The sequence below is a fragment of the Lycium barbarum genome, chromosome 2 (assembly GCF_019175385.1).
Source record: "Lycium barbarum isolate Lr01 chromosome 2, ASM1917538v2, whole genome shotgun sequence".
Classification (NCBI taxonomy): Eukaryota; Viridiplantae; Streptophyta; class Magnoliopsida; order Solanales; family Solanaceae; genus Lycium; species Lycium barbarum.
This window is the reverse complement of record NC_083338.1, coordinates 151165972-151192155: the sequence shown is the minus strand read 5'-3', so window position 1 is coordinate 151192155 and position 26184 is coordinate 151165972. Positions and strand designations below refer to the sequence as shown.

The following is a 26184-nucleotide window of genomic DNA, read 5'->3' as shown; positions in this document are numbered from 1 at the left end:
CATATTGGGTCATTTGCGCTTTGTCCCTAGTTTGTGCCGGTCTTTTTTTGGTCCCTCGAGGCATAAGTTCCTTAAGGATCCGGCACAGGTTGTGTTGGATCCCACCAAGAACATATACCCCGCTAGGCAAAAATTCCATTTGAACGATAAAAATTAAAGACCAGTCCATTTGAAGGACAAATCGTGCAATTTCTTATATTAAAAGGGGATGAGATTGATAAGGAGTTGTTTAATGATTCTCGAACATATTCTTGTTTTGAGTGCTTATTTATTATAGCTATTGCAGCTAACACACTCTACAACAGACACGTGGTCAAGGCCCTCGCTACTCCCTCTGTTCGGGAGCTTATCATTTTTATTTCTTCCTAGATGGGGCTTCTTTTCACCCTTCCCATTACGGTACTACTTTGCTATCGGTCAACCATGAGTTTTCAACTTTGCAAGGCGGTTCTTGCTGATTCACATGGAATTCCACATGTCCCATGTTACTCGAGTCAGAGCGTAACCTAGTGATGCTTTCAGCTAATTGGCTTTCGTCATCTAAGGTGCAACATTCAGACTGCTTCTCCTTGCAGCACGACACTTGTATTGTTGTCCCACAACTTCGTTTTCACGGTTTAGATATATACGGGTTGGTTCATTTCGGGCTTAATGAGGTGGTCACTTGGACCAAAAATCCTTGATTTTCCTTTGTACGATTTACAAGAATGACCTTGGAGGTAGCCTCTTGACTCATAAGCAAAACTTCAAGTATAACAAGTTTTGACTTTTAACTTAGAAGGCCTGTCCATGAGGCAAGCGACTTTTAACTTTGAAGGTTTGTCCATAAGGCAAGCCAAGGCCAAAAGTTCAAGATCACCCATTTTGAAGATCATTGGGTATAATTTCCTGGTATCTTTTCCTATTTGAAATACAATGCTATAGGTTATGACTTATCTCGAGGTTTCAACACTCAAGTAGTTCAAGATTATATTGAAGAACGAAGCTAGTTAACGTTACCTTATAACGGAAGAAGCAAATGGATGAGTGATAACCAGCCATTTTGATATACAATTTGATACATTTACCTTGTGAGTTTTGAGAAGTGAAAAAGTGACCTTCACATCTTATTTGTAGGATCTTCATGTGTAGAAAGTCATGGACAAAATATGAGATGATTTGAGCTGAAGTAGAGAGAAAATGCAAAAAAATCTTCAAGTACATGAAAAAGGCTAGCACACCGGAGTGGTGCAAAGTATGATAGAGGAACTGCATGTTAAAGCAGTGAAGTAATCACATGGACATCGCCAAAGCAGAAGCTTGCATGATGCTCAAGCATCCCGCCGAGATTCTAGCAGACACAATAAAACTTACGCTCACCTCATTATTCCACCAAGTACTCGTTGGTTTTCTCAGATTATTCCATCAAGTACTCGTCGGAAAACCATAGCAAAATTCCTAGGATGGAGATCTGTTTTTGGTCCAGATTTCAAAATGAGACGATGACTAATGACGAGTAACAGCCTGCCAAATAAAAGTCATAAATGGTTCAGTCACTGCTAGCCTTTGTTCAGGATCCAACATAATCATCAACATATCATGAATACATCCAAAGGTGACCTTTGGGTTCTTAAGTAGGGGGGCAAGAAGGAGCACGAAGGAATGCCAAACACTACATAAGCCACTATCGAAGACGAGTCTGTCAGCGCATCTCAAAGTTTTTTTTGAGAAAACAAAACTATACTCATATTCTAGGATCCTAGCTCAATTCAAGCATCTCATAGAAAAAGAATAGGGAGGAGAAGTAAATATCAAATCCCAGCACCCAAAATATAGAAATAAGAAACATTGTTAGGAGAAAAGGTCCCACTGTATTCTGGAAGGACAAATCAGTAGTAAAATTGGCACATGAAAGTGACGAGTCTACAACATTGGCAACAAAATAGTGGCAAACTGAAAGAATTATTTGTCTCAGCACACCTCAAATACAACTTTCATCCAGAAGAATAAGTCAATGTAAAATAGAAACAAACCCACATCCAAATTTATTTTGTATCCTTAACTACCAAAAATTTGTTAAAGTGCACCTCCTTTATATATTAATTTGTCACCAGCTTGAGAGTAATATTCTTTCTCAAAACTGTAATCAACTCCTTTCAAAAATTGTTCCTGCTTGTGATTTTCCAATTAACCGATAGATGTCACTCAAGCTTGAATTCTAGAAGACACGCCTACCGCACTTTCCATCCGAGAGTACCAATCACCAATACGTGTGTTCTCCACCATGTCTTTACCAGACTTCAGGTAGCGAATGGGTCTCAAAACGCCATATACAGCAAGATCAGCTAAGTTTGGGTTAGAGCCACCTGTTAGATTGAAATTGAGTCAAAGCTCACATATATGACAAGGATTTGATGCAAAAATTATCAATCAAATAGATTCTGACATAGAAGTTACAACAGACCAAGAAAATCTCGTCCCTTCAGAGCATCAACCCATGTTTCTGCAGCTTCATACAGGGCTGCACGCTCGTCTGTAATATTGTATTTCTTCTTCAATTTTTTTGAAACAAAATACATCGCTACGGCTCCAGCATATTTGGCAGTTATTCTCTCCGTAAAGCTGAAATTACCTGTCCTTGGTATAAATAAGATCAGAATTATGCTATAGGTAAACCACGGACAAAAATTGCTCTAAAAGACACCCAGGCTTTAACTCAGAAAAAGATACACAAAACAGAATAACACTTGCCATCAGGCTATGTTGAATAAAGATCAAAAGGAAGCCAACGAAAACTCAACCATTTATTAGGTGCTAATATGTAGACGCAAAAAAAAAAGTGTTTATGAGAATTGAACCTCCGTGGGCAATCAGGCAAAGAACTCTCTAAACTATCTGTATAAGGACTGAGAATAAGTTCCACGTTTTCTCGTGTCCACTACGATTTAGGTTCTGATACTTTATTGACCCTAACTTAAATACATTAGAATAATAACCAGCAAGGGAGAAATCAAGGAGCAAGACAAATTCAACTAAACCTTTGGCCAAATTTATAGAGGACGTAACCTCAGATACATATCATGAAACAGTAGCATTCTATTTCACATTCTTTCATCTTTAATTCTTCAGACCAAGTTTACAATGCAAAATGTAAGACAACGGATGTAATCACACTGCTTAAGTTGTAACAGAAGAATAGATACTCTCAGGCAGGACAACATCAAAACTAGCTAGGAAGCAGCAAAGTATTATCTACATCAACTATAATCGTTTACCCCGACCTAACTAACTGAAAACTTACAAGATGGATAAAACACCAAAAAGAAACAAGACTTTTCCTAGAAAATTTAAAGACTTGTATGCATCATGTGGTTAATGCAAACGGTAGAATTAAGGAACGCTTGACATTTTAATTCAGAGCTGTTAGTATGAAAGAAAGAAAAGCACCATAGTAAAATCTTCTCCCCAGAATATTAACATGTGGTCGCAATCAAACCTTACCATGACTAGTGATGTAATCGAACGATTCAAGAGCTTCTGAGGTATTTCTGTATATGTTGGGTGATAACATGTGCACCAAGTGATCATCCACCCACCTGTATTTGCAAGAATCACGATCATTAGATAAGACCCAAGTACCTAACAAAGAGAAAAAAACTTCATCTGGAAACAAAGGCTACTTTCTTACATCACTTACTGACTCGATAACTTAATAAATATCACTTATCTTGAGAGGAAAATGCTACGGCGCAGACATAAAACTATCATAAATGGAAAAAAAAAAGTGCATACTTGCGCCACTTGCTCTCTTCATCGGCATCAGAGGTAGAATCAGTAGAACGAACCTTCTCGAACAATTTATCGATAATATCTATAATCCACAAAAAAATGCAAAAGAAAAATATTTAGAAGTAACCATAAAGAGATGAGGATAAATCAGGTGTCCTGGAATCCATTTCTATTCATCCTTAATTAATGCAAAACTGTCATCCATAGATATAGTTATCTTATTGTCACTCCAAATTCTTACTTCACAGTTGAGCACTTGAGCTTATAATTGAATAGGATTTCAATTGATTTTACTTAACAGTCGAGATGCATTTTGCAATTAGTTGTGTATAAAAACTAAAGTATAACATACTTATGATCAATACATTTTTTTCTTGTCTTCAACAAGTAAAAGGTGCAGATAGGGTTTACAAGATTCAGTTGAAGAGTTCACTTAGTAAATTCAAGGTTATTCCTACCGCTTTTCTTTAAGTTAAGGTGAAGCTTTTTGTTGGAGATGGATCTGTTTCTAAGTGACAATGCAATCAACAGTAAATTCACACAAAAAATTCAAGCAATGCCAGGAAATCAGAAAATATATAGCACAGACCTGATGAGTTCACCATCTGTTCACCATCAACCATCAGAACAGGCACTTTTTTATAATCAGACCACTTGAGTTCTTTTTTGCTGATGGGGTTGACCTCAATGATCTTGTATGGTAAGTCATAGTAGTCAAGGAATGCTGAAATGAAGAAGTTCCAGGGTAAAGGACTACGGTGCATACCAGCTAATAAAAATTAATGGGGGAGGGAGAAAATAAGGGATCACAGAGATGGAAACATAAATGTTAACAAGCATGCACAATGACTATTCAGAGGTATAATTGTCAAATGTCAAAAAAAAGAATCAGCACACCTTAAGAAAACATTTTGTATCAAGAAATCAAAAGTAGTTAAGCGACTGTAAATTCCATCCAAGAATACAAACATACACTAAATACTTTACTGAGGTGAATCATACTGTACAGAGAGAATACCTTGTTAGTGGGAACTCAAGATGCTAGATATATTGTTTAGGAACATTTAGGAATCTTGTAACCCATAGAATTATGATCTTATTGTGAATGAACTATCTCCAACTATAAACAGATCACAGATGAATTCAATAGGCTATGTGCACTAGAGTGGGGGTACGGGATCAAGTATGAGGAATAGTTCTTAATTCAATACTCCAACAACAACTACTACGCCTCAATCCCAAATAAGGGTGGTCGGATACATGAATAGTCATCTTCATTTAAGCTCATATCATATCATCATCATCATAATAAATAAAATTAAAGTAAAAAATATGTTAAAAATATATATAAATAATACTACTAATATTACTAACAATAATAGTAATAATAAAAGTTGCATACGAGTCTAAAACCTATCGTCAACTAGCAGCCATCACCTATCTCAATTCCATACTCCATTTGTGAAAAAAATAAATTCTTAAGCCGATACGAGATTCTTTTTAGCATATATGTGGCCAAGCACAACTAAGTGAAAAAGGGAAGCAAAGCTCTTGCTTTGCAGAGTAGTTAAACTACAAATCCTATGAGGTTCCAACGAAATCTCCCCTCACTTGCTTTCATTTTCATATTGTAATTTTTCTACGTTATCTAATAAATCTAGAGAAAATTAAAGCCCAATATCTTTGGTGATCTAGTATACAAACTAGTCAGCAAATGTATAGGTTTTGTATATTTATACCTAAATATACCTTGTATATAATGTGTATGTATCAGCGTATAGGTTTTGTATATTTGGTCTACTGCCGGTAATTAAGTCTGGCTGATGATACATTTATTTAAGTTTCCCATAAATCTATAGGCTACCAGGGGGAAATGATTATAAAGTTGAGACTTGATTTTCTTACAAAAATAGCCAATTTCTGTTTTACTAAAGACTTAACACATTTTTTTTAATCAGTCACATCAGCACAAATAAGCAAGTACAAAATAAACCACAAAGAGCCAAAAAAGTGAGAGTACCTTTAACCTTGTTACAGAAAGGACAAGCTTCATACTGATAAAGAACAAGTTCTTTCGGTCGTAATTCTAACGGCACAGCTTCTTTAGCTTTGACTTCCTCAGTCAACGTTGTAGCCGCCACAGAGAAAAGCATTGTTCCAGTAACAGCATGAACAGCACTTCTTCTAACAGATAGATCAGTCACCAAATTGTTGAATACTAACCAGTTAGACCTGAAAGAAGATTTGTTATTGCTCGTAGTGCTATACTGAGCCGCCGTAGATATCCTGTGTTGCGGCGCCGGTACGGCGGCGGTTGTGTCGACGGCTCGGTATATGGCGGCGATACGGCTGACTCTCTTCATTCCGGCGATCTGAGAATTATGAAAATCTCTGGAAAATGTGAGTTTTATTTGTATATATGGGCCTGGCTTTTGTGGAGGTTTGTAAACAACTCGATTTTGGGTTTACTGAGGGTTTATAATTTGCCACGTCAGCGGGGGAAATTGGGCCCCAGAGCCGTCGGTTCGGGAAAAATCTTGGCCCAACTAGTGTTCTCTTTTTGCAACTGGGGAACTAGTCACGGGAATTTGGAAGCTGCTATAAAAAATAAAGGAAATTTTCTCTTTTGTTTGGTTTTTATTGGAAAAATGTTTTTTTTCATGAAATTAAACTATTGTACCCGAGAGAAAATGAGTTTTTCTATATTTTGTATGCTTACTTTATTCATTGCATATAAAATACCAAAAAACTAGAGAAGGAAACTCTTTTTCTGTTTTCTGTTTTCTCTTTCTTCTCGAGCTTTTCAACCAAAAGAACAAAAAACAAGAAATTAGAACGTCCTAGCAAAATGTTATATTCAATATTTACTCAGGTTGACGAAATAAAAAATGTTATTTAATTAAGCTACCATACAATTGTTCTTTTTCACAGGAGCTAGTTTATTTGAGCTCAACTTGATTTATCTAAGGTGTTGCTTGCCTTTTCTTTTAATGATTCTAAATGAAAATGCTATTCCAAACAAAAAGATAGGGAATTTTCGGCGGGATTTAATGTTTATTATGCTAAAATGATTGATTTTGGGAAATTTAGCATTTTTCTTAAATCTCATATATGATTAAACTAACTCTCCCTTTGTTTCAATTTAGTTGACATTTTCGTTTATTAATAGCCAATTCCACTAGTTTTTTTTAGCTCAATCAGATTAAATTATTTAAACTTACAATGATTGTAATTTTCCCATTTCTTGAATTTTCACGAGATGCAACAAACTTTTATCTCTTTTAATTTCAAAATAGCAAATATGAGTTCAAATTATAATTGGTTCCCACTTCCCACTTGTTTGTCCAAATATGAAATGGGCCTTCAATGATGCTATCCGTGTTTGCTAAGGGAAGGGATACTGAAGGGCAATATAGGTAATAAAATAATAACGCGTTTAAAGTAGGCCACCAATCCGCCTATAAATACCCCCTCATGAGACGCCCAGAGGCCCATTCATCTACGCCTCTTCAATAGTGACGCCGTAACCCTATCTAATTCTAGGGTTTCCACAAATTTTTGATTTTGTTATTCAATCAAAAATTTCTGCTTTATAGCGACAAATCGACGGATCTACAATCTGAACCTTAGCCCCTTTTTTGTTTTTGCGATTTGATTTTAGTGTTTTTTGGTAAAAGAAAGGAAGGGAAATTTCAGATCTGAAATCGAAAAAGGATGTCTCGGTGTTTTCCATACCCACCACCTGGCTATTCGATGAATAGAGCCAACAATGAAGCCTTGATCGAATCGATTAAGGTTTGTTGAAACATAAAAGAGCACTTCAATTTATGTGTGTTTGCTCTTGTTCTTGATATGACATGTAAATCTATTAGGAAAATCTCTGTACCAATTATGAATTTGGATTTAGGGTTTCGAAATTTGTGTACCAATTATGAATATGGATTTAAGGTTTCGTCATTGTAAGTTATGTACAGATTGGTTGTACCCTCTAGCTATATGTAATTTAACTGATTAGGGAATAGATCCCAGGACGACTGATTGTGGATTTAATAATTGTACCGATTTTACCTGCTTTGAATTAAGGGTTAGTCCTGTTTTTGTCACCTGGGTTATATTAAGTTTGTGATTTACGGGATGAGATAGGTGGACGTTCGAGTAATTGGATACCATTTTACCTATTGTTAAAGAATGAGAAGTGGAAAGTATAGGCAACTTTTAGGGTTTTATGTATTGTTTGAGGAAGACATTAAAATACTCGTATGATGGGTGATTGCCGATTTGATATTTGAGTTAGATGGGAAATTTTTCTGGGACTTGTAATCCTGGTTGGCCTTTTGTGCTTTGTGTTCTTGTCAGGTCCACTCGTCTTTGGTTGTCTTGTGAATCTCTGTTTTTGTCAATACTCAATAGCCGCGAACTGTTTTTAAAAAATAATATCGTATTGTAATATTTAAAAGATTTTTCAGAGAAGATTTTATGAAAGTGTTTTGGGTAAAACTACTTTTGAGGCACACTTCCAAAATCCTATATTTTGGCTGAACGCATACAAAAATTCATAACCAAAGTAGAAAGACAAATGTCCAAGCATGCATATTTCAAAACTCTTGTATTTGAACTTGGGTCCGTGCCTCTTTCCTGCGTTGCCTATCTGTTCGTTTTCATGAAACCAAATTCAATTGAAAATCGTCTCATGTTTGTTTATAGGATGCCTGTCTTTTTTAGCTACTTTGACACAACCACTTAATAGATAAGTGAGTATTGCGCAAGTGTTTGCTTTTAAGTGTTCATTTTCAAATGATTGTCTTCACAGAAGAGAAGCATATCTTTGTTTTGGTTTTGTCCATAATGATGTTAAGTGTTTTGATTATGTGGTCGACAGTGAAAATATGGTTATTCTTTATCTACCTGTTTAATTTGTTCCATCAGTAAGAACATGTTTTGCTTGGGGTTGGAATCATTCCCCTCATACCCTTTGTTGTTGGAATCGTGCATCACTGAACTTTGTTAGAACTTTTATGCAAGTAAGATCAGGGCCAGGTTGTGTGATAAATAGAACTAGGGACTGAGATTCTGCATTCTGTCATATTGATGCAAGTATATGTTGTGAACCCCAGAACATGTTTTGGTGCTACACCCATACCTATTTTGATGTGATAAAAGATCAGTGAATGATCCTCAGTGTGAGGATCTTAATTGTTCATTATCCTTCTGGTCATGCTGTATCTTCTCTCTCGTTCCATTCTGAACTTATTATCCTGGTGCTCTCTAAAGCTCCAAAAGGAGAGGGAGATAGCTAAAGCAGAAAAGAAGGACAAGAAGAGGGAAAAGAAAAGAGAAGAGAAGAAGGCAAAAAAGGAAAAGAAGAGTAATCTTGGATTTGACAAGGCCACTCATGAGTCCAAAGGGAAGTACTTGTTTAAATGTCTAGAAGATGAAGCTGAGCAATTGGAGAGGAGCAACCTCACTGAGGAACATGGCAACGCCGTGTGCTCACAGAATTCCAGCTGCTCATCTGACAGCACCCAGAATAGCAATAAAAGGAAGAGGCCTGCCTCACCTTCACATGCTGGCATACAGGCGCATGGTGAGTTATTTTTCCTTTATTATTATACTTGAATCATTTTGGTATTATGTTGTTTCTGTTGCTCATTAGTCTTTTTGCTTGACAATAGGTAGCATTATCAGGATTAGATTGTCTAAAAAGGGTGTGCATGGTGAGATATCAGCTTCCAAAGAGAAGCATTTGCCTAAGCCTGCTCAACCAGAAGCAGAAGTTACTGTCAGGGCAATTGCCGAAAGAGCTAATCCTTTGTCCAAAGCTACAAACAACCAAGGTTGTCGTCCTCCTCTACCAGTTGTCGTGCCAAGTGCATCTACTTCTGGGCGGATCCACAGTGTGGCTGTAGACAAGGCAACTCCATCATGCTCCAAAGTGCACGAGAACAGCATAGAATTTCAGTACAAGAATTTGATAGAGAACTGGCTTCCACCAAGTCTTCTGCAAAGTGATCATCTTGATGTTGACGATGATCAAGCGTGGCTATTCCAAAGAAAACCTAAGCAAAGGAGAGTGGAGGAAACAAATGTATGCAGCAATGACACAACTTGTGGAAGCTCTGCATTGTGGCCGCGGGCGCAATACCTTCAGGGTGCTGATTTGTATGCACTGCCCTTCACAATTCCGTTTTGAACCATTGCAACTGTGTATAGTAGTTGATCATTTAGTAGGCCAGGGAATTTTGTAGCTCTTCTCTGGAAACAGCTGTAGTTTAACCTGGAGTTCAGTGGCAATGACAGGAATATTCTTTTTATTTTTCAGCAGCGAGTTGCATCAATTTCATGAATCAATGAAAGATTAATATAGAAGTAGATTTTCTTCTCTCATATCTTCTTTTATTATTTAACTGGAGCAATTTCATTAGTATAATTTCTATCATCAATCTCATTGTGTTTCTTTTTTACATCTGGAAGCGTAATTTTAATGTTTTCACAAATGTCGGTTTTAGAATCTGTGGAATAACATACCAGTTTTCATACTTTTGATTTCCCCTTTGTTCTTTGAAAATTGAATATCGAATTATTGTGCAGCAATAGTTCATTGTGTAATATCTCAGTAACAAGTGATGCCATGATCATTGAATTTCGCACCACCGAATTTCGCGTATGTGGATTTTGTCGGGACTTTTTCAAGGTTTCTCTTTCCTGCCCCGTCTCTTTTAATTGCACTTTTCATAACAAATGAAAGTTTAGTCCAATCCTTATTTAGTTACGGTTCAAAGCTCTATTCCCCAGGACAATATTGATAGGTCCTAAACTCACCAAGTACAAAATTTAACAAAATGAAGTAGATCAATTGTCCTAGCCTAGCGGCCATAATAGGAGAACGGGGAACATAGAGAAATACTCTAAAACACTTTTTTGCCCTATGTTTCAACTTAGCATATCACAATACTTGTTACAAGTTGCATTGGTGAGATTTGCAATCATGTTATTGGTCCGCGTGACCACAATAGGTCAATTTGCTTTCCTTAACCTTCTCTTAATCAAAGAGAATGCATCATTATAATTGTTAAGTTTAAGTACTAAATTAGATGAAGATGAGACGATAATTTCATACATCATGCATCAGAATCTAAAAGAAAGGAGAAACTTTAGATATTATTAGATCCGTAATTTATTATGCGATAACATCAAATCAAAGATGCAACCCATATAACCTTATTCCAGCAGCACGTAATTAAAGTAGACTTAACTCGAACAATAATCAAGCAAACTAAATGATTCATGGGTGTTTTAGCTGATCGTTTTTGTGTGTGGCAAACTTGTTAATGTTTTTCTTGGAAGGCAATGGAATGTTATGAACACCACTCTCTTTGAAAGGGCAACAATAAAACACAGGGGGACGACAACAAGGAGTTGGTGGTAGTCCTTGTGTTGTCGTCAATACGAGGAACAACATCAACATGGCAATGATACTTGCACTAGTTTCTTTGGCCATAGAGTATAGTATGAGTATGTGATTTTCCTTTATGGAAGTTTTTTGTGTTTGTATGAGAAACTAAGGATTATATATCGCCTATATATACAAAGAGATGAGTAGGTGATTAATTTATACTATGATTGTGACATTTCGTTGTTTTTCTTAATCCTATGCATTTTCTTGAGCTTTGGGATTTCCATTTAACCTCGAATGTATCTTATTAAAGAAATAAAAAAAGGTTGAAGGCAGTTAAAAGATATTACAATATTGTTGATAAAATAAGTTTTGACAAAGATTCCTCAGACATATCGCTAGACCAAATGAATTTTAATATTACAAGATTGGAGATTTTGTTATGTAATCCTTTATAGTAAATGTTTGAATGAAATGGGCCTAAACAGACTCGAAAAATGGTTACAGATGATTTAATACATAGCTGGTTTTAACTAGTTTAGCGCATATGCCAGATAAATTGGGACCTCTCACGGAAATACTTTGTAATTGCTCCTTTCTTAGATATGCTTGCATTGTGAATGCATTCCTAACAAAAATAGTCACAAAATGATTTGTTGAGAAATAAAAATACTACTTATGAGTTATGACTTTCCGATTCCTGAGACCAACCTGTTCATTTTTTTTTTTTTTTTTGGTTAAGTTGCAAGTTTTGATTGGAATTTACAAACTGAATACAATGACTCGTTTTTTGTACCACATTCCTACATACTTTTTGTGTTTCATAAAATTTTGCACAATCATGTGCTTCACTTCGAAGATGTGTTCGTTTCACTTCTTACATTTCGCTCAAGTCCCAAGGACCTTGTTGCGCTTTTCGGTTTTAAAAACATTCGAAACGCTACTTAAATTTTAAAGTTAAAAAGGGCACAATGGAGAGTTACCACAAAAACCAAGTGTTTATCAATTCAAAAGTTAAATTGCAGCAAGCATGTAAGTGATGACTATAACCAAGTGCTCATAAATACAAGTAGGAAATACTGTAATTTGAGATTTTATTTTCGAATTGAATATTCTATTAAATAGAAGTAATTCATCATCATTCAGTTTTTTTACGAGACAATGACAACACCCCAAGGCTAGCATCATACATCACACTAAGCGCCGAATCAATCTTCTCCACCCGTACGCCTTACCATAAGTCTCCATGTGCATCTCTGCATCTAGCCTATCACTAAACCTAGAGACAAATACAAAAAGTGAATTATAAGTGTCAATACAAGTAGGATAAATACGGGTCCGGAACTAAAATGCCCCAAAAAAAAATATTTTGAACCAAAATACCCTAACAAAAAAAAAGTTACCAAAGTACCCATAGCGCAGTAAAATACTGCACTATAGCACTAACGGAGACGGAGCCGTTAAGTGCTATAGCGCAGTATTTTACTGCGTTATAGATTTTTTTTTTTTTGGTACTTCTATAACGCAGTAAAATACTGCGTTATAGAAGTACCAAAAAAAAAATTTCTTTCTATAACGCAGTAAAATTTTACTGCGTTATAGAAGTACCAATTTTTTTTTTTTTGTATTACGCAGTAAAATACTGCGTTATATAAACAGTACCAAAAAAAAAATTGGCCAACTTTATTTTTTGCAACACTTAGTGTTATTTTCCATACTTTGACCAATAATTAGTCGTGTGTCAAGATTCCGAAACGTCAATATTTTATATAGAACCTGATATTTTTTTCTGCGTACAATAATGTAGGCCCAATACATCAAGGATACGTAGACGTTCAGATCGTCATTTTAGGGGTTGAAAAGGTGCCCGAAGTAAGTTTTGTTTGAAAAAACTTAGTGTTTTTTCCATACTTTGACCAATGATTAGTCGTGTGTCAAGACTCCGAAACGTCAATATTTTATATAGAACCTGATATTTTTTTCTGCGTACAATAATGTAGGCCCAATACATCAAGGATACGTAGACGTTCGGATCGTCATTTTAGGGGTTGAAAAGGTGCCCGAAGTAAGTTTTGTTTGAAAAAACTTAGTGTTTTTTTCCATACTTTGACCAATGATTAGTCGTGTGTCAAGACTCCGAAACGTCAATATTTTATATAGAACCTGATATTTTTTTCTGCGTACAATAATGTAGGCCCAATACATCAAGGATACGTAGACGTTCGGATCGTCATTTTAGGGGTTGAAAAGGTGCCCGAAGTAAGTTTTGTTTGAAAAAATTTAGTGTTTTTTCCATACTTTGATCAATGATTAGTCGTGTGTCAAGACTCCGAAACGTCAATATTTTATATAGAACCTGATATTTTTTTCTGCGTACAATAATGTAGGCCCAATACATCAAGGATACGTAGACGTTCGGATCGTCATTTTAGGGGTTGAAAAGGTGCCCGAAGTAAGTTTTGTTTGATAAAACTTAGTGTTTGACTGTAAGGTTAGTTTAGTCAACTTTATGTGTCGAGAAAATTAGTCAGCTTTATTTTCAAAAATTGAAACCGTAGAAGTGAAATTGACATTCACAGCTACATTAAGTTTTATATAAAATATTAATATTTTGGGATTTTAAAACATGACTAATCTTTGCCCAAAGTATGAAAAAAAACGTGATTGGAAAGGTAACGCAAAAAAAAAAAAAAAGCTCCAACATTAACGCACAAAATTAGTGCGTGATTACTAATGTTCTTTTTTTTTTTTTTTGGTGACCCCATTCACGCACGAAATTCGTGCGTGAAAGGCCAAAATTGTGTTTTTGCAGTTTGGTCCTTTCACGCACGAATTTCGTGCGTGAATACTACTTATTTTTTTTATTTTTTTTGTACTAGTTTGGTTCAATTTTTTTTTTTTTTTTTGTGTTATTTAAGTCGCGGATTCTTTATGAGAGTCAACTTAACTAATACTCGAAGCTAAATTGAATTAGATTAGCTCAATATTTTATGAAATGTATTATAAGTTGCAATTATTCTCATGTCAATATGATGAAAATATATTATATAATACTAAAATGTGGTCTGGGTCCTACAGGTTCCACACCAGAAAAACAAGTGGAATCAGATCCACAACCTATCAACCTTGAGAAGAAGACATGGGCTACTCTTTTTAGCAATAAACTAGCAGCACGTGGACAGTGTTTGAAATTTATTGCTCCGCAGATTCAAAATGGGGAGAAGGTTGCTCAACTTCAGATGGTTGATGTCGCCAAAGAAATAGAAAAATGGAAACACGCTATAATAATATATGTGGTTGGTGACGCTCCTTCAATTGGTGCAATAGATAGGTTCTTAGCTGCGCAAGGGAATTTCTCCGCCAAACCGAAGATCTTCTATCACAACGAGGGGTATTTCATTGTGCGATTTACTACTATTGAAGATTGCAATGAGGTATTACTGTCTGGCCCTCATACTTTGAATAACAAACCTGTTATCGTGAAGGCATGGTCTCCTGAATTTGACTTCACCACTGAGGTTCTCAAAACAATTCCCTTATGGATTAAACTCCATAATTTGCCTTTAAGCTGCTGGGGTACTGAGTCCTTAAGTCGTATTGGGAGCACAATTGGTACACCGTTATATGCTGATGATTGTACGTCGAGATTGGAAAGGATTTCGTTTGCAAGGATGCTAATAGAGGTGGACATCACCAGGCCCCTTCCGAGCAAGGTGAAAGTGCAGGACCCTATGGGACATACCTTTGAGCAAATTGTCACATACGACTGGAAGCCTGAATATTGCCAAACCTGTTTGATGCTGGGGCATAATTGCCATCCCAAAATAGCACCCAAGCAGCAAATTCAACAGGCCCCAAAACAGCTAGCAATAACACAGCCAAATCATGGCCAAAAGGGCAAAAAGAAGACTACCAGACAGGAATGGCATGACAAAGCAACTGCCCAGGCCAATATCACATTAACTTCCCAGAATGTGGACAAAGGAAATTGCTCTGTGGAAGAGGGATGGCAAGAAGTTTGTGGCAAGTCGGCTAATAAAAATGGTAAGGCTGTTGAATCTCAGGACAAAATGGCTATTGGTAATGGTTTTAACCCATTAAGGGATGAGACAAGGGGAAATGACTTACTGCCTTGTAGCTCAAATAGTGGACAATGTGAACGTAGAGATGGGCTGCTCAATCATAACCCTACGCATTCCCTATGAAAGTGGTTGCTTGGAATGTAAGGGGTTTGAATAAGGTGTATAAGCATAAGGAGATGAAGGTGTTTATGAGAGAAAATAAAGTCGATGTGATGGCCATCACAGAACACAGAGTTAATGAGAGTGGTGCCGATGCTATAATGGCCAAACTGTTTCCAGGATGGAATTGGTTTTCCAATGCATCACCAAGCAACAAAGGTCGAATATGGCTTGTATGGAACCCGAATACAATTAATGTTCAGGTTCTAGTAAGCCATGCTCAATGCATACATAGTTTTCTCAAATGTTGCACGAGTAGTTTGGCATTTCATTTTACTGCAGTGTATGGGAAACATACTATTGTTGATAGATGTGAAATATGGAGTGAACTAGGAGGTATATCTACTTCTCAGCATGGACCTTGGCTGATTATGGGGGATTTCAACTCTATACTACATACTGAGGACATAATGAATGGATCAGAAGTGCAGGAAGCTGAGGTTAGGGATTTCAAACAATTCCTAACTAACAATAGTATGGCTGAATTACAATCCTTTGGCAGAGACTATACATGGACTAATGGGCATGTCATGAGCATTATTGATAAGGCCATAGTTAATGCAGATTGGATGACAAGTATGCCCAATATACAAGTACAACTCATGGATCCTCATTTTTCAGATCACTCCCCACTACTCATTGATTTTGGTAATGGATCTCACTCTGGTCCAAAACCATTCAAGTTCTTAAATTGTCTGGCAAAGAATCCTGAGTTCCTTAAACTAGTTGAAGAGAAGTGGCTGATCCCTGTCAATGCTGTCCATTTAGAAGGTGTATGGCTGAGACTAAAACATGTTAAACAGGGGCTCAAACAACTCAATATGACAGAATTTTCTGGGGTGACGGAGAAGATAGCCAACATTAGAAACAATTTGAGGAACATACAAGCTCAAATGAGAGATCATAGCCTGGTTGAAGAGTTGTTTCAGGAAGAGAAGGCTCTCAGAACTCAACTAGAGAATTGGAGCAAAGTCGAGGAAAGCATCTACAGACAAAAGTCTAGAATTCAGTGGTTACAGCTTGGTGATTCCAACTCAGCTTATTTCCATGCTAGCATGAAGGGTAGAATAGCCCAGAATCACATTAACTCCTTAACTGGACAAGATGGATCTATTATTCAAACCCCCGAGGGCATTAAGGAAGAAATTATACACTTTTACAAGCAATTACTTGGCTCTTCTAGTAGCTCTCTGCCCACTATTCAGCCAGACATCCTCAAATTGGGACATATACTTACTAGACAACAACAAATTGCTTTGATCAACCCATTTACTGCTGAAGATATATACAGAGCATTGGTGGACATCGAAGATTCTAAGGCACCTAGTTGTGATGGACTAAACTCTCACTTTTTCAAGAAAGCATGGCCAGTAGTAGGTGAGGAGATTACTCAGGCGATTCTACATTTCTTTGAGACTAATACTATGCATCTGCCCCTAAATTGCACTTCAGTGGCCTTAATCCCAAAAGTAAAGAATCCCTCATCTATAAAAGAGTACAGACCCATATCATGCTGTAATACGGTGTACAAGATTATCTCTAAACTGTTGACTAGGAGGATGCAGGGAATTATGGACTGGTTGATTGATAGCAGCCAGGTAGCTTTTGTTCCTGGTAGAGTGATGTCCGACAATATTTTGCTTGCACATGACTTAGTGAAGGGATATGGAAGGAAAGGTATTTAACCTAGATGCATGCTCAAGATAGACATGCAAAAGGCGTACGACTCAATGGAATGGACTTTTCTTGAACAAGTTCTTATCGGCTTGAATTTTCCTCAGAAATTCATTACTTGGATTATGGTATGTGTCAAGACTGTCTCATATTCCATCACAATAAATGGTACTCCTACTGCCCCTTTTAAAGCAAATAAAGGTGTTCGACAAGGAGATCCCATGTCACCGTTTTTGTTTGTTCTTGCCATGGAATACCTTAATAGGTTGTTGAAGACTCTAACAAACAAGAATGGCTTCAAACACCACCCTAGGTGTGCGAAGTTAGGCATCATTCAAATTGGATTTGCAGACGACCTCTTACTGTTTAGTAAGGGCGATACTAGATCAGTCTCACTACTTTTTGATTGTTTCAAGCTGTTTTCTGATGCCTCAGGCCTCATAGCTAATTCGGGGAAAAGTTCTATATATTTTGGTGGTGTGCCTGAAGAGGTTCAGCAGGAGATACTCTATATACTAGGCTTCTCGGTTGGTACTATGCCATTTAGATACCTAGGTGTGCCCCTTAGTTCTAAAAGACTCTCCGTCATGCAGTGCCAACCTCTCATGGATAAATTGTTAGGTAGAATCACAACTTGGACTGCCAGGTTTCTCTCTTATGCTGGCAGGCTTCAGCTAATTAAAAGTGTATTGGTGGCTATTCAGTCATTTTGGTCTCAAATCTTCATTCTACCAAAGAAAGTATGGAAAAAATTGTAGCAACTTGCAGAAGCTACTTATGGACAGGCCATGATATAGTGGGATACTTTATGTCTTCCTAAGACTGTGGGGGGCCTAAACATTACTGATTGCATGATATGGAATAGGGCTGCATACTTAAACACTACTGGAACTTATGCCTCAAAAAAGACAAGCTTTGGATTAAGTGGGTGCATATTTACTATGTAAAAGATAGACCAGTTTTGGAAACAGAGGCTAAACAATCATCTTGGATGATTAACAAGATTATCAAGGCCGGGAAGTATCTAATAGAAGCAGGTATGACCCCTGACACCTTGCTGCATACACCCACATACTCCATGCGGCACACATACAACATGCTAAGGTTAGTCTTACCAAAGGTTTGGTGGCGGAAAATGACATGCAACAATGCTGGCTGTCCTAGATGGGTATTTGTGCTCTATCTCATAATTCAAGGCAAGCTTTATACTAGGGATAGATTGATAAAATGGGGCATGATCAACGACCAAACCTGTCCAATATGCGAAGCTACGGAGGAATCAATTCAGCACCTCTTCTTTGAATGTCCTACCTCTTCTTATATCTGGTGCAAAATTCTTAAATGGCAAGGATATACTAGACAGGCAATGAGCTGGCATAATGAGCTGCAATGGGCTGTGAACTTTGCTGCAAACAAGGGCTCTAAGGCAGAGGTATATAGGATGGCGTTGGCAGCCACAGTCTACTACATTTGGCAGCTCAGAAATAAGAAAGTCTTTCAGAATCCATCCAGGACTGGTGATCAAGTTGTGAGGCTAATTATACAGGATGTTCTCTGTCGAGCAAATACCTTTCCTAGGCTGGCTAGAATGATGGTCACTCTCAATTTTTATCCCTAGCTTCCTAGATAGTATAGGTGATATTTTGGTAGTGTTTGATTCAAAGGTAGCAGTTGTTGCTAGGTGTTGCTGATGTTCTGTTAAGTCTAAAACTGGGGCTGTCCAGTTTTAGAGGGTCTGGTTTGGTTGTATATATCTGGTAATAAAATCTTTAATTACCAAAAAAAAAAAAAAACTAAAAGTGAGAAGCCCCATAGTTAAAAGTTGGATTACGATAATACTCTTTAAAAGTTGAATGACCAATTTGGCCTTTACCTAAAAGTAAATTAGCTCCTATTATTAAAAAATAACTAATTAATGACATCCTAATACTACATCAGTTTCGCTGAAAAAATTTACATAACCTGAAGTTGGCTATTAAATTAAGATCCCATATTAAATGGTAAACTATGGCTTTTAGTCTTCAAAGAACTGCTAATTAATCACAATTCAAGTCTCTTCCCCTTCTAAGATAATGTGTCCACGTTCAGTAAACATTAATTTTCCTTTACATTCCATTTACTCTAATTTACTTTCACGTTTTTGCTCTTGTTGGCTTTTCATTTTCCTATATGTTTTTTAAAGAGAAAAGACATGTTTTAACCTCTGAACTTGGCACGAAAACTCACTTTAGCAACTAAACTTAACTTCTATTTATTTACCCCCCTTAACAACTTACGTTTCAATTATTTTCCACCCCAAATGCTGATGTGGCAAAAAAAACAAAAAAATAATAATTAAGAGAGTGAAAAACAAAAAAAGTGGACCCGCTCATATATATATATATATATATTATAAATTAAAAAATAAAATAAAGGTTATACAATTAAAAAATAAAATAAACATTATACAATTAAAAATAAAATAAAAATAAAAATCATCTTCTTCACAATCCCCCTCCCACTCCACAACCCCACCCACCATCTTCTTCCCACTCCACAACCCCGCCACCCCCCCTCCGCCATAGCCCCACCCCCTGCCACAGCCCCGCCCACCTCTCCTGCCACAGCCCCCCCCCAGCTGCTGCTTCTTCTTCTTCGTCACAAATCCCTCTTTCTCTCTATATTCTCATCATTCTTTTCTTTTCATTTTCACCATTTTTTGGTTTCTTGATTTTGATTTTTATTTTCTTTCAAAAATAAAGTTATGAAAGAAATGAGTTTGCTAATAATAATACTAATAATGGCCAACAATAACAACCAAAACAACCAATTTGGACGAATTTAAGTGTAAGTGGAACTAATTTGAGAAGGAGTTGGATGAAATTTGTTGGGGGAGATGATGGTGGTGGTTGTGGATGTGGGTTAAAGATGGTGGTGTTGATTATTTTTTCTTTTCAGGGCATTTCGTTCAAACTAATGATGGCCAACAATAACAATCAAAACAATCAATTTAGACGAATTTGAGTGTAAGTGGGACTAATTTGAGAAGAAATTTAATGAAATTTGGTGGGGAGATGATGGTGGTGGTGGTGGGTGTGGGTTAAAGATGATGGTGATGATTTTTTTTTGAAGGGCAGTTCGTCCAATTTGGACTGATAATAATAATGATTTTTTTTTTTGCAGTGGTGGTGGCGGCGGTGGCGGTGGCAGCAGCGGAGGCGGCGGCGGTGGTGGCGGTAGCAGCGCCGTAGTGGTTGATAAAAGTAGGGTGAGGATGAGGAGAAAGAAGAAGAAAGAGAAAAACAAAAAATAATAAAAGAAAAACAAAAAATGAAGTGTTGGTAATTTTGACATGGCAATGACGTGGCGCGAGTGTAATACACCTCACATTGTGAGAGTGGTATTATTTTTTTAGGGTGGAAAATAATTGAAATGAAAATTGTTAAAGGGGGTATATAAATACAACTTAAGTTTAGTTGCTAAAGTGAGTTTTCGTGCCAAGTTTAGGGGTTAAAACATGTCTTTTCTCTTTTTTAAATGAACCTGTAATGTAAAATTTTCACCTATAAATAGAGTGTATTTCATAGACATTTAATATCATCTGTCCTTCCCAAATCATTCCAGTTTCATGCATGAACTTGACCAAATCATTTGTGGGTAAAGTTGGTTGGATACGAAAAGAGCAAGGTATTAGAATTTATTTAAAATTTGATAGTCTTATTTTTCTATTGTGAAAGCTAAAAAGCAAATACATTTATTCTCTTTTTATTATTTGTAAGCATCAAAATTAGCGTTTTTATCTAATTCTATGTAATATAGAACAAGAATATGGGTTGCTTTTCTTTATGTTACTTTTCCACTCGAATTTTTGATATTCCTTTTAATTTCTCATCAAACGAATAGCATCTTCTTCTCTAATGTATGTTTCTGTAGAGCGGCAGTAAGGGTGACTTATCTGTCAACTTTTCCACTATCACCCCCAAAAAACTAAGCTCAACCTAATTTACAGCTGCCAACTGAGTGCGATTTAACCTCTGGATTAAATCACTGCTTATATACCCGGGTTTTATTTATTGATTGTGTTACAAGATAATTGATCACAACATCATTTTAATTTGAAATATTATACGATCATCCCCCTTTTCTTCTGTAATCCTGTTTTAATTAGAATTGTCATACATTATTATTCGATTATTGAGTGTTCTTTCAAAAGTTCAGCGTATGTATCTTTTTTATTTAATATTTTATTGCTCAAAATTAATTAAAATGCTACACTAAGGGCCTGTTTGGAAAGACACCCAGGTAATTGGAATTGGGTGTAATTGGATGTAATTACACAGTTTGGCTTGTTTGTTTGACCAGGTAATTACACAGTTAGGTGGGAATTTGGTGTAACTGACAGGGTGTAATTACACTCTCCAATTCTCAAGGGGGGGGGGGGGGGGGGTGAGAATTGGGTTACTTTTTAGTTTATCTCTTTTTAATTTGATTTTAATTTATTTTTTATTTCTATTATTTATTTTTTTAATTTATTTTTTTTCTAATTGTTTTTTATTTCTATTATTTAATTCCTTCTTCTTCTTTTTTTAAATTATTTTTATTTTTTAAAATATATTTTTCTTTTTATAGTATTTATATTTCATTTCCTTCATTCTCATTCTCAGCCTTTACTTCTTGTGGTTCCATGTAATTGCTCGTATTTTTTCAGTTTTTTATTTTATTCATTTATCATAACCGTGTTAATATTCTAATATTTGAAACTACATCTCTTAATATTAGAAATAATGAGTCATTAACAAACTTGGCATATAATGAGTGAAGTTATTAAAGTAGAATTTCGTTGTGAATGAGGTTATATACTTATATTTTTCCTTTCTTTTGAATTATAGGAGTATTTACTTATGTTACATTGAAACTTACTTATGTAACTTTGGAATTTGACATAAGAGTATTATGTTAAATATTTTTCTTTTGGATTTTGAATGTAGGTTATATTTTCGATTTTAAAAATATTTGCTTTAGTACTATTGACTTATTATTTCACATTGCGTGCTGCTTATTTTTAGCTTACAGTTGATAGAATTATTGTCAAACATTTGAATAATGTTATGGCATTATATTTATAAATAATATTTTTTTTTTCAAACATCCAATCCCACGATGTTCTCACAAAAAAGGTATGCTTTTAAGTTTTATAATCAATTAAAATATTATTAATTTGAAATTATATATCAATTATTTTTTACAATATTAGTTACAATATATGATTATTAATTAACATATTTTCAAGAAACAATGTATTGTTAAATAAATAATTTAATATCATTTATATATGCACATATTTTTTAAATATTAATTTTAAATTTTTTATAATTAAATTTTATTTTTAAATTAAACTAACTGTGTAATTACACATATGCAACCAAACAGCACGCTTGTAATTACACTATAATTACATTGTGACAAACAAACAGGTCGTGGTAATTACAATACTGTATAATTACTAGGCTGTGTAATTACTAGGGTAGCAATTACACCAATTCCAATTACCAGGTGGCTTTCCAAACAGGCTCTAAATCTTTTTAAAGTGAAACTTCTGGTAATATTTGACAGATATAACGTGTTGTTCCATTGCGAAACTACAATTGACAAGGATTATAATTTTACATCCGTGATGAGTCGTGAAATTATGCGATGTTCGACGCTAATTCCTTAAGCTTTTGTGACTCCTTAAGCACTTTTGTTGTTACTTTTTGTGTTTTTATGTTGTTTTGTAGGAAAAGATGCCCGGAGAGCATAACAGAGCAAAACGGACCAAAATAGAGCAAAAATAGAACAAATCAACGTTTCTGGCACCACATGCTAATAGCATGTGGTGCAGCATGTTGAACATGCTAGCAGCATCTGCTGCCAGTGAAAATGGCACCATATGCTACTCGTAGAGTGCAGCATATGGCGCAGTATGTTGCACATGCGAGCAGCATGTGGTGACAGAGAAAATTGTCACCACATGCTACGGTTTTGGCACCACATGCGATTAGCATGTTGAACATGCGAATAGCATGTGGTGCAGCATGTTGTGCAAGAGGGTATTTTGGTCCAGATTTTGTTCCCGTTTTTGAAATAATATAAATACTCTTTTAGGGTTTTGTAAGACATATCTTTGGCAGTTTTTCATCAAGTTTGGAGACTAGTTTTTACACCACACTTTGGGGTTAAAGATTTGAAGATTTGGTTGAGTATTTCTTAAACCTTTAATTCATTTCTTCAATTCCTTGTTTTGTATTGCATATCTAAGTGTGTAGTATTTATTCCATTACTTGAATCTTGATTGTGAAAATATTCTTGATTAAAGTTTGGTTTGAAACTTTTGTTATGCTTATGTATTGAATGATTCTTATTGCTATTGAAGTGGGTCTTTGTTGATTTAATTCATCTCGTTCTTGAATGTTTCCAAAGGGATTAGCTAGCCCTAGGACTCACCCATTTACTTAGATTGAGCTTGGAAGAGGAAATCTAGGTTGGGAAAGATTAGTTAACAAGAATTTGGGTCATTAAACTCATCTAATAACTTGAGCTCGGAAGAGGATAGTTACTTGAGGTTAAATTGATTGTGCCTAATATCACACTCTAAGGCTTGGAAAAGCTTAGAGTGAAATTCATTGATTTGGTTGGAAGACTTTCAGTGAGATTTTAGATATCATAATCTATTGACATAAACCCGCTCTTAGTTGTAAAATCGTAAAATACGTTGGATCGTTACTTGAATGTAATCTCCTATTATCCATGCTTGTGGCCATTGATCATTTTACTCACTTTCTAGGTTAGTTTACATTTCCGCATTAGTTATAATTTTCTCAAACAAAAACCAAAATATTATCTATCGTTTGGCTTTAGCGTGGTTGGTGAAAGTTCCTTACTTTCTTAATCGCCTAGCATATTGTTCCCTGTGGGATCGACCCCGACTCATAGTTGGGTAAATATATTGCATACGACCGTGTACACTTTCTCTTCGAGGAGTGTATTTGGACGTTATCAAAAATGGTGCCGTTGCCGGGGAACAATTTGGCGTATTTGAGTTAGTTTGGGATTTAAGCTAACTTGCTTTGGTTCAAACTTTCATTGCTTTATTTTTTCTTTAAAAAAAAAAAACATGGCATCTTGGAATGAAAATGGGTTTGATGGTTGCAATCCATATTTTGATGACCCATGTCCATATTGTGAAGGACCCCACTTTTGGCAAGATTGTGAATATGCTCCCGGGAGAGAGATGTGTGCACCGTCTCAATCCTATGATGAGAGTATTTGTAATATATGTGGTGGTCAAGGTGGACATTGGGGTGATTGTCCCAATTATTTCGCTTCCCCTCCCCCAAGTTGTTCTAACGAAAATGCTAGTTGTGCTTTTGAGTTTGACAAGGACAATGACATGGCAAATGAAGGACAAAGTGCCGGATATGAAAGCATCATGGCAATGCTCCAAACATACTTAGATCGGGAAGCTAAAATGGAGGAAGAGCGAAAGCTCCTCCAACAATCCGTTTTAGAAAATGGAGAAGCCATGAAAAGAATGAATGATTCATTTGAGGATGCCAATTCCTCAATTGTCATGGAAGTGTCGACTCCTCAAAATGAAATGGTTGAAGAAGAGATTTCAAGTTTACAAGATCAACCCGAAAATTCTTGTGACCACGACGAAAGTTGTGAAATTGAAGAAATGGTTCAACTTGAAGAAGAAGAAGAGCATAATCTTGAAGAAGAAATCTCCAATTCTCAAAAAGAAGAAGTTGAGGAAATTTTGAAAAGCATAATGGGGAGGAATGAACAATATGGGCAAGTCTTGACCAAATTGTGGGAAAAAGTTCAACATGGAGATGATGAAACTATCCAAAAGGTATATCTCACCATGGATGGATTTTTACACGAGTTGGACGACTCTCACAATGAAGAAAATCTTGACAAAATGGAAATCTTGAGCCAAGATTGGCTAATGAATCAAGCTCAACAACTTGAAGCCTATGGAAATCACCGTGAAGGCATTTCATGGATGATGGAAGAATTTCTAAAAATACATGTTGAGCAAAGTCAAGAAGTGGAGCTACTTGAAATTACTATCCAAAAATTGGAGGCCGAATTGAATGCAAAGATTGAGGCATGTGATGCTCAATATCAAAGGGCCATGGATTGTAGTTTTGAGTTGGTTTCCAATGAAGAAGGGGTCAAGATTGATTTTCATGAGCTAATGGTAAATTGCCAACCTACCAACCCAAAAACAGTGAATGATGCCGAAGTTGAAGAAATGATACTAGAGTTGCATAAAAAAGTTCATACAATAATTTTTGAAGACTCTAGTTCATTTTTGGGTGAGGATATCAAAATTCATGCAAATTTGGAATTTGAGCGCGTTGGACCTCATTCCAACCATTTTTCAACATTATGCTTGGTTAGTGAAATGCAAGTTGAACTAACTGAGCCTATGGAGAACTTTGGAGATGAAGATCAAAGCGTTTTCATTTTGAAGTTTGCTATGCCAAGAAGACAAAATGGCATGCCTCACTTACGGGCCAAGAAGTGCAAAATGCGACACCCGAGAGTTGGCCTCTTTGCTTTACTACCACCGCCCCAGGAGCGTCATCATAAGCTTGATTCAAAGTTGGGGCGCAAATTCATATCTTCCAAATGGAAGGAAAAGTGGTAAAGGTAACCGTCGTGCCGCGACGTTAAATCAAGCGCTTGGTGGGAGGTAACCCATCGTTTTAAAAATTTTAAATCGTTTTTGAAATTTTATTTTTTAGAATAGTTTAGTTTATGGTTTTTGACTAATCTGCAAAGTTTCAGAATTTTTGGAGTTGTTTTGAGAATGTCGGATACCCGGACAGCCCCCCAAACCAGTAAAAGTTGCGAAATTCTTTTTTCTGGTGTCATAACATGCGATTCGCATGTTATACATGTGAATCGCATGTCGCGTCGCATATGGTGACAGTAACTAAAAAAAAAAAACTTTTTCCTGGTGACATCACATGCGACTCGCATGTGGGGTCGCATGTCATGCCAGAAAAAAAAAACTTTTCTATTTTTATGTTTTGTTTCGATTATGTGCAGCGAGGACACTGCAATGTTTATGGTTGG

At 36.1% G+C, this 26184-nt stretch overlaps 3 protein-coding genes across 3 annotated transcripts; 2 read left to right on the top strand and 1 right to left on the bottom strand.

Annotated features, from left to right (window-relative positions):
* Positions 1–1827: 1827 nt before the first annotated feature.
* LOC132628137 (uncharacterized) lies at positions 1828–6243 on the bottom strand. Its single transcript, XM_060343872.1, has 6 exons — positions 5789–6243; positions 4358–4492; positions 3772–3850; positions 3481–3575; positions 2444–2611; positions 1828–2345 (listed from the first exon to the last, which is right to left on the bottom strand). Exons 1-6 carry the CDS (start codon positions 6129–6131, stop codon positions 2185–2187), a joined length of 981 nt encoding a protein of 326 aa, XP_060199855.1. The 5' UTR covers positions 6132–6243; the 3' UTR covers positions 1828–2184.
* Positions 6244–7252: 1009 nt separating this feature from the next.
* LOC132628135 (uncharacterized) lies at positions 7253–10152 on the top strand. Its single transcript, XM_060343869.1, has 3 exons — positions 7253–7563; positions 9040–9352; positions 9441–10152. Exons 1-3 carry the CDS (start codon positions 7483–7485, stop codon positions 9956–9958), a joined length of 912 nt encoding a protein of 303 aa, XP_060199852.1. The 5' UTR covers positions 7253–7482; the 3' UTR covers positions 9959–10152.
* Positions 10153–17132: 6980 nt separating this feature from the next.
* Positions 17133–18694, top strand: LOC132629161 (uncharacterized). Its single transcript, XM_060344889.1, has 2 exons — positions 17133–17816; positions 17942–18694. Exons 1-2 carry the CDS (start codon positions 17133–17135, stop codon positions 18692–18694), a joined length of 1437 nt encoding a protein of 478 aa, XP_060200872.1.
* The last annotated feature ends 7490 nt before the right edge of the window (positions 18695–26184 follow it).

What these genes read in the sequence shown, in the direction of transcription:
- LOC132629161 (XM_060344889.1), top strand. Translation starts at nt 17,133, where the DNA reads ATGGAATGGACTTTTCTTGAACAAGTTCTTATCGGCTTGAATTTTCCT. An exon ending in TCTTCATTCTACCAAAGAAA is followed by an intron (nt 17,817 to 17,941) that starts GTATGGAAAAAA and finishes GATATGGAATAG; the next exon opens with GGCTGCATACTTAAACACTA.
- LOC132628137 (XM_060343872.1), bottom strand. Translation starts at nt 6,131, where the DNA reads ATGAAGAGAGTCAGCCGTATCGCCGCCATATACCGAGCCGTCGACACA. An exon ending in ACAGATGGTGAACTCATCAG is followed by an intron (nt 3,851 to 4,357) that starts GTCTGTGCTATA and finishes TGTGGATTATAG; the next exon opens with ATATTATCGATAAATTGTTC. An exon ending in CGATTACATCACTAGTCATG is followed by an intron (nt 2,612 to 3,480) that starts GTAAGGTTTGAT and finishes TACCAAGGACAG; the next exon opens with GTAATTTCAGCTTTACGGAG.
- LOC132628135 (XM_060343869.1), top strand. Translation starts at nt 7,483, where the DNA reads ATGTCTCGGTGTTTTCCATACCCACCACCTGGCTATTCGATGAATAGA. An exon ending in CCTTGATCGAATCGATTAAG is followed by an intron (nt 7,564 to 9,039) that starts GTTTGTTGAAAC and finishes TGCTCTCTAAAG; the next exon opens with CTCCAAAAGGAGAGGGAGAT. An exon ending in TGCTGGCATACAGGCGCATG is followed by an intron (nt 9,353 to 9,440) that starts GTGAGTTATTTT and finishes GCTTGACAATAG; the next exon opens with GTAGCATTATCAGGATTAGA.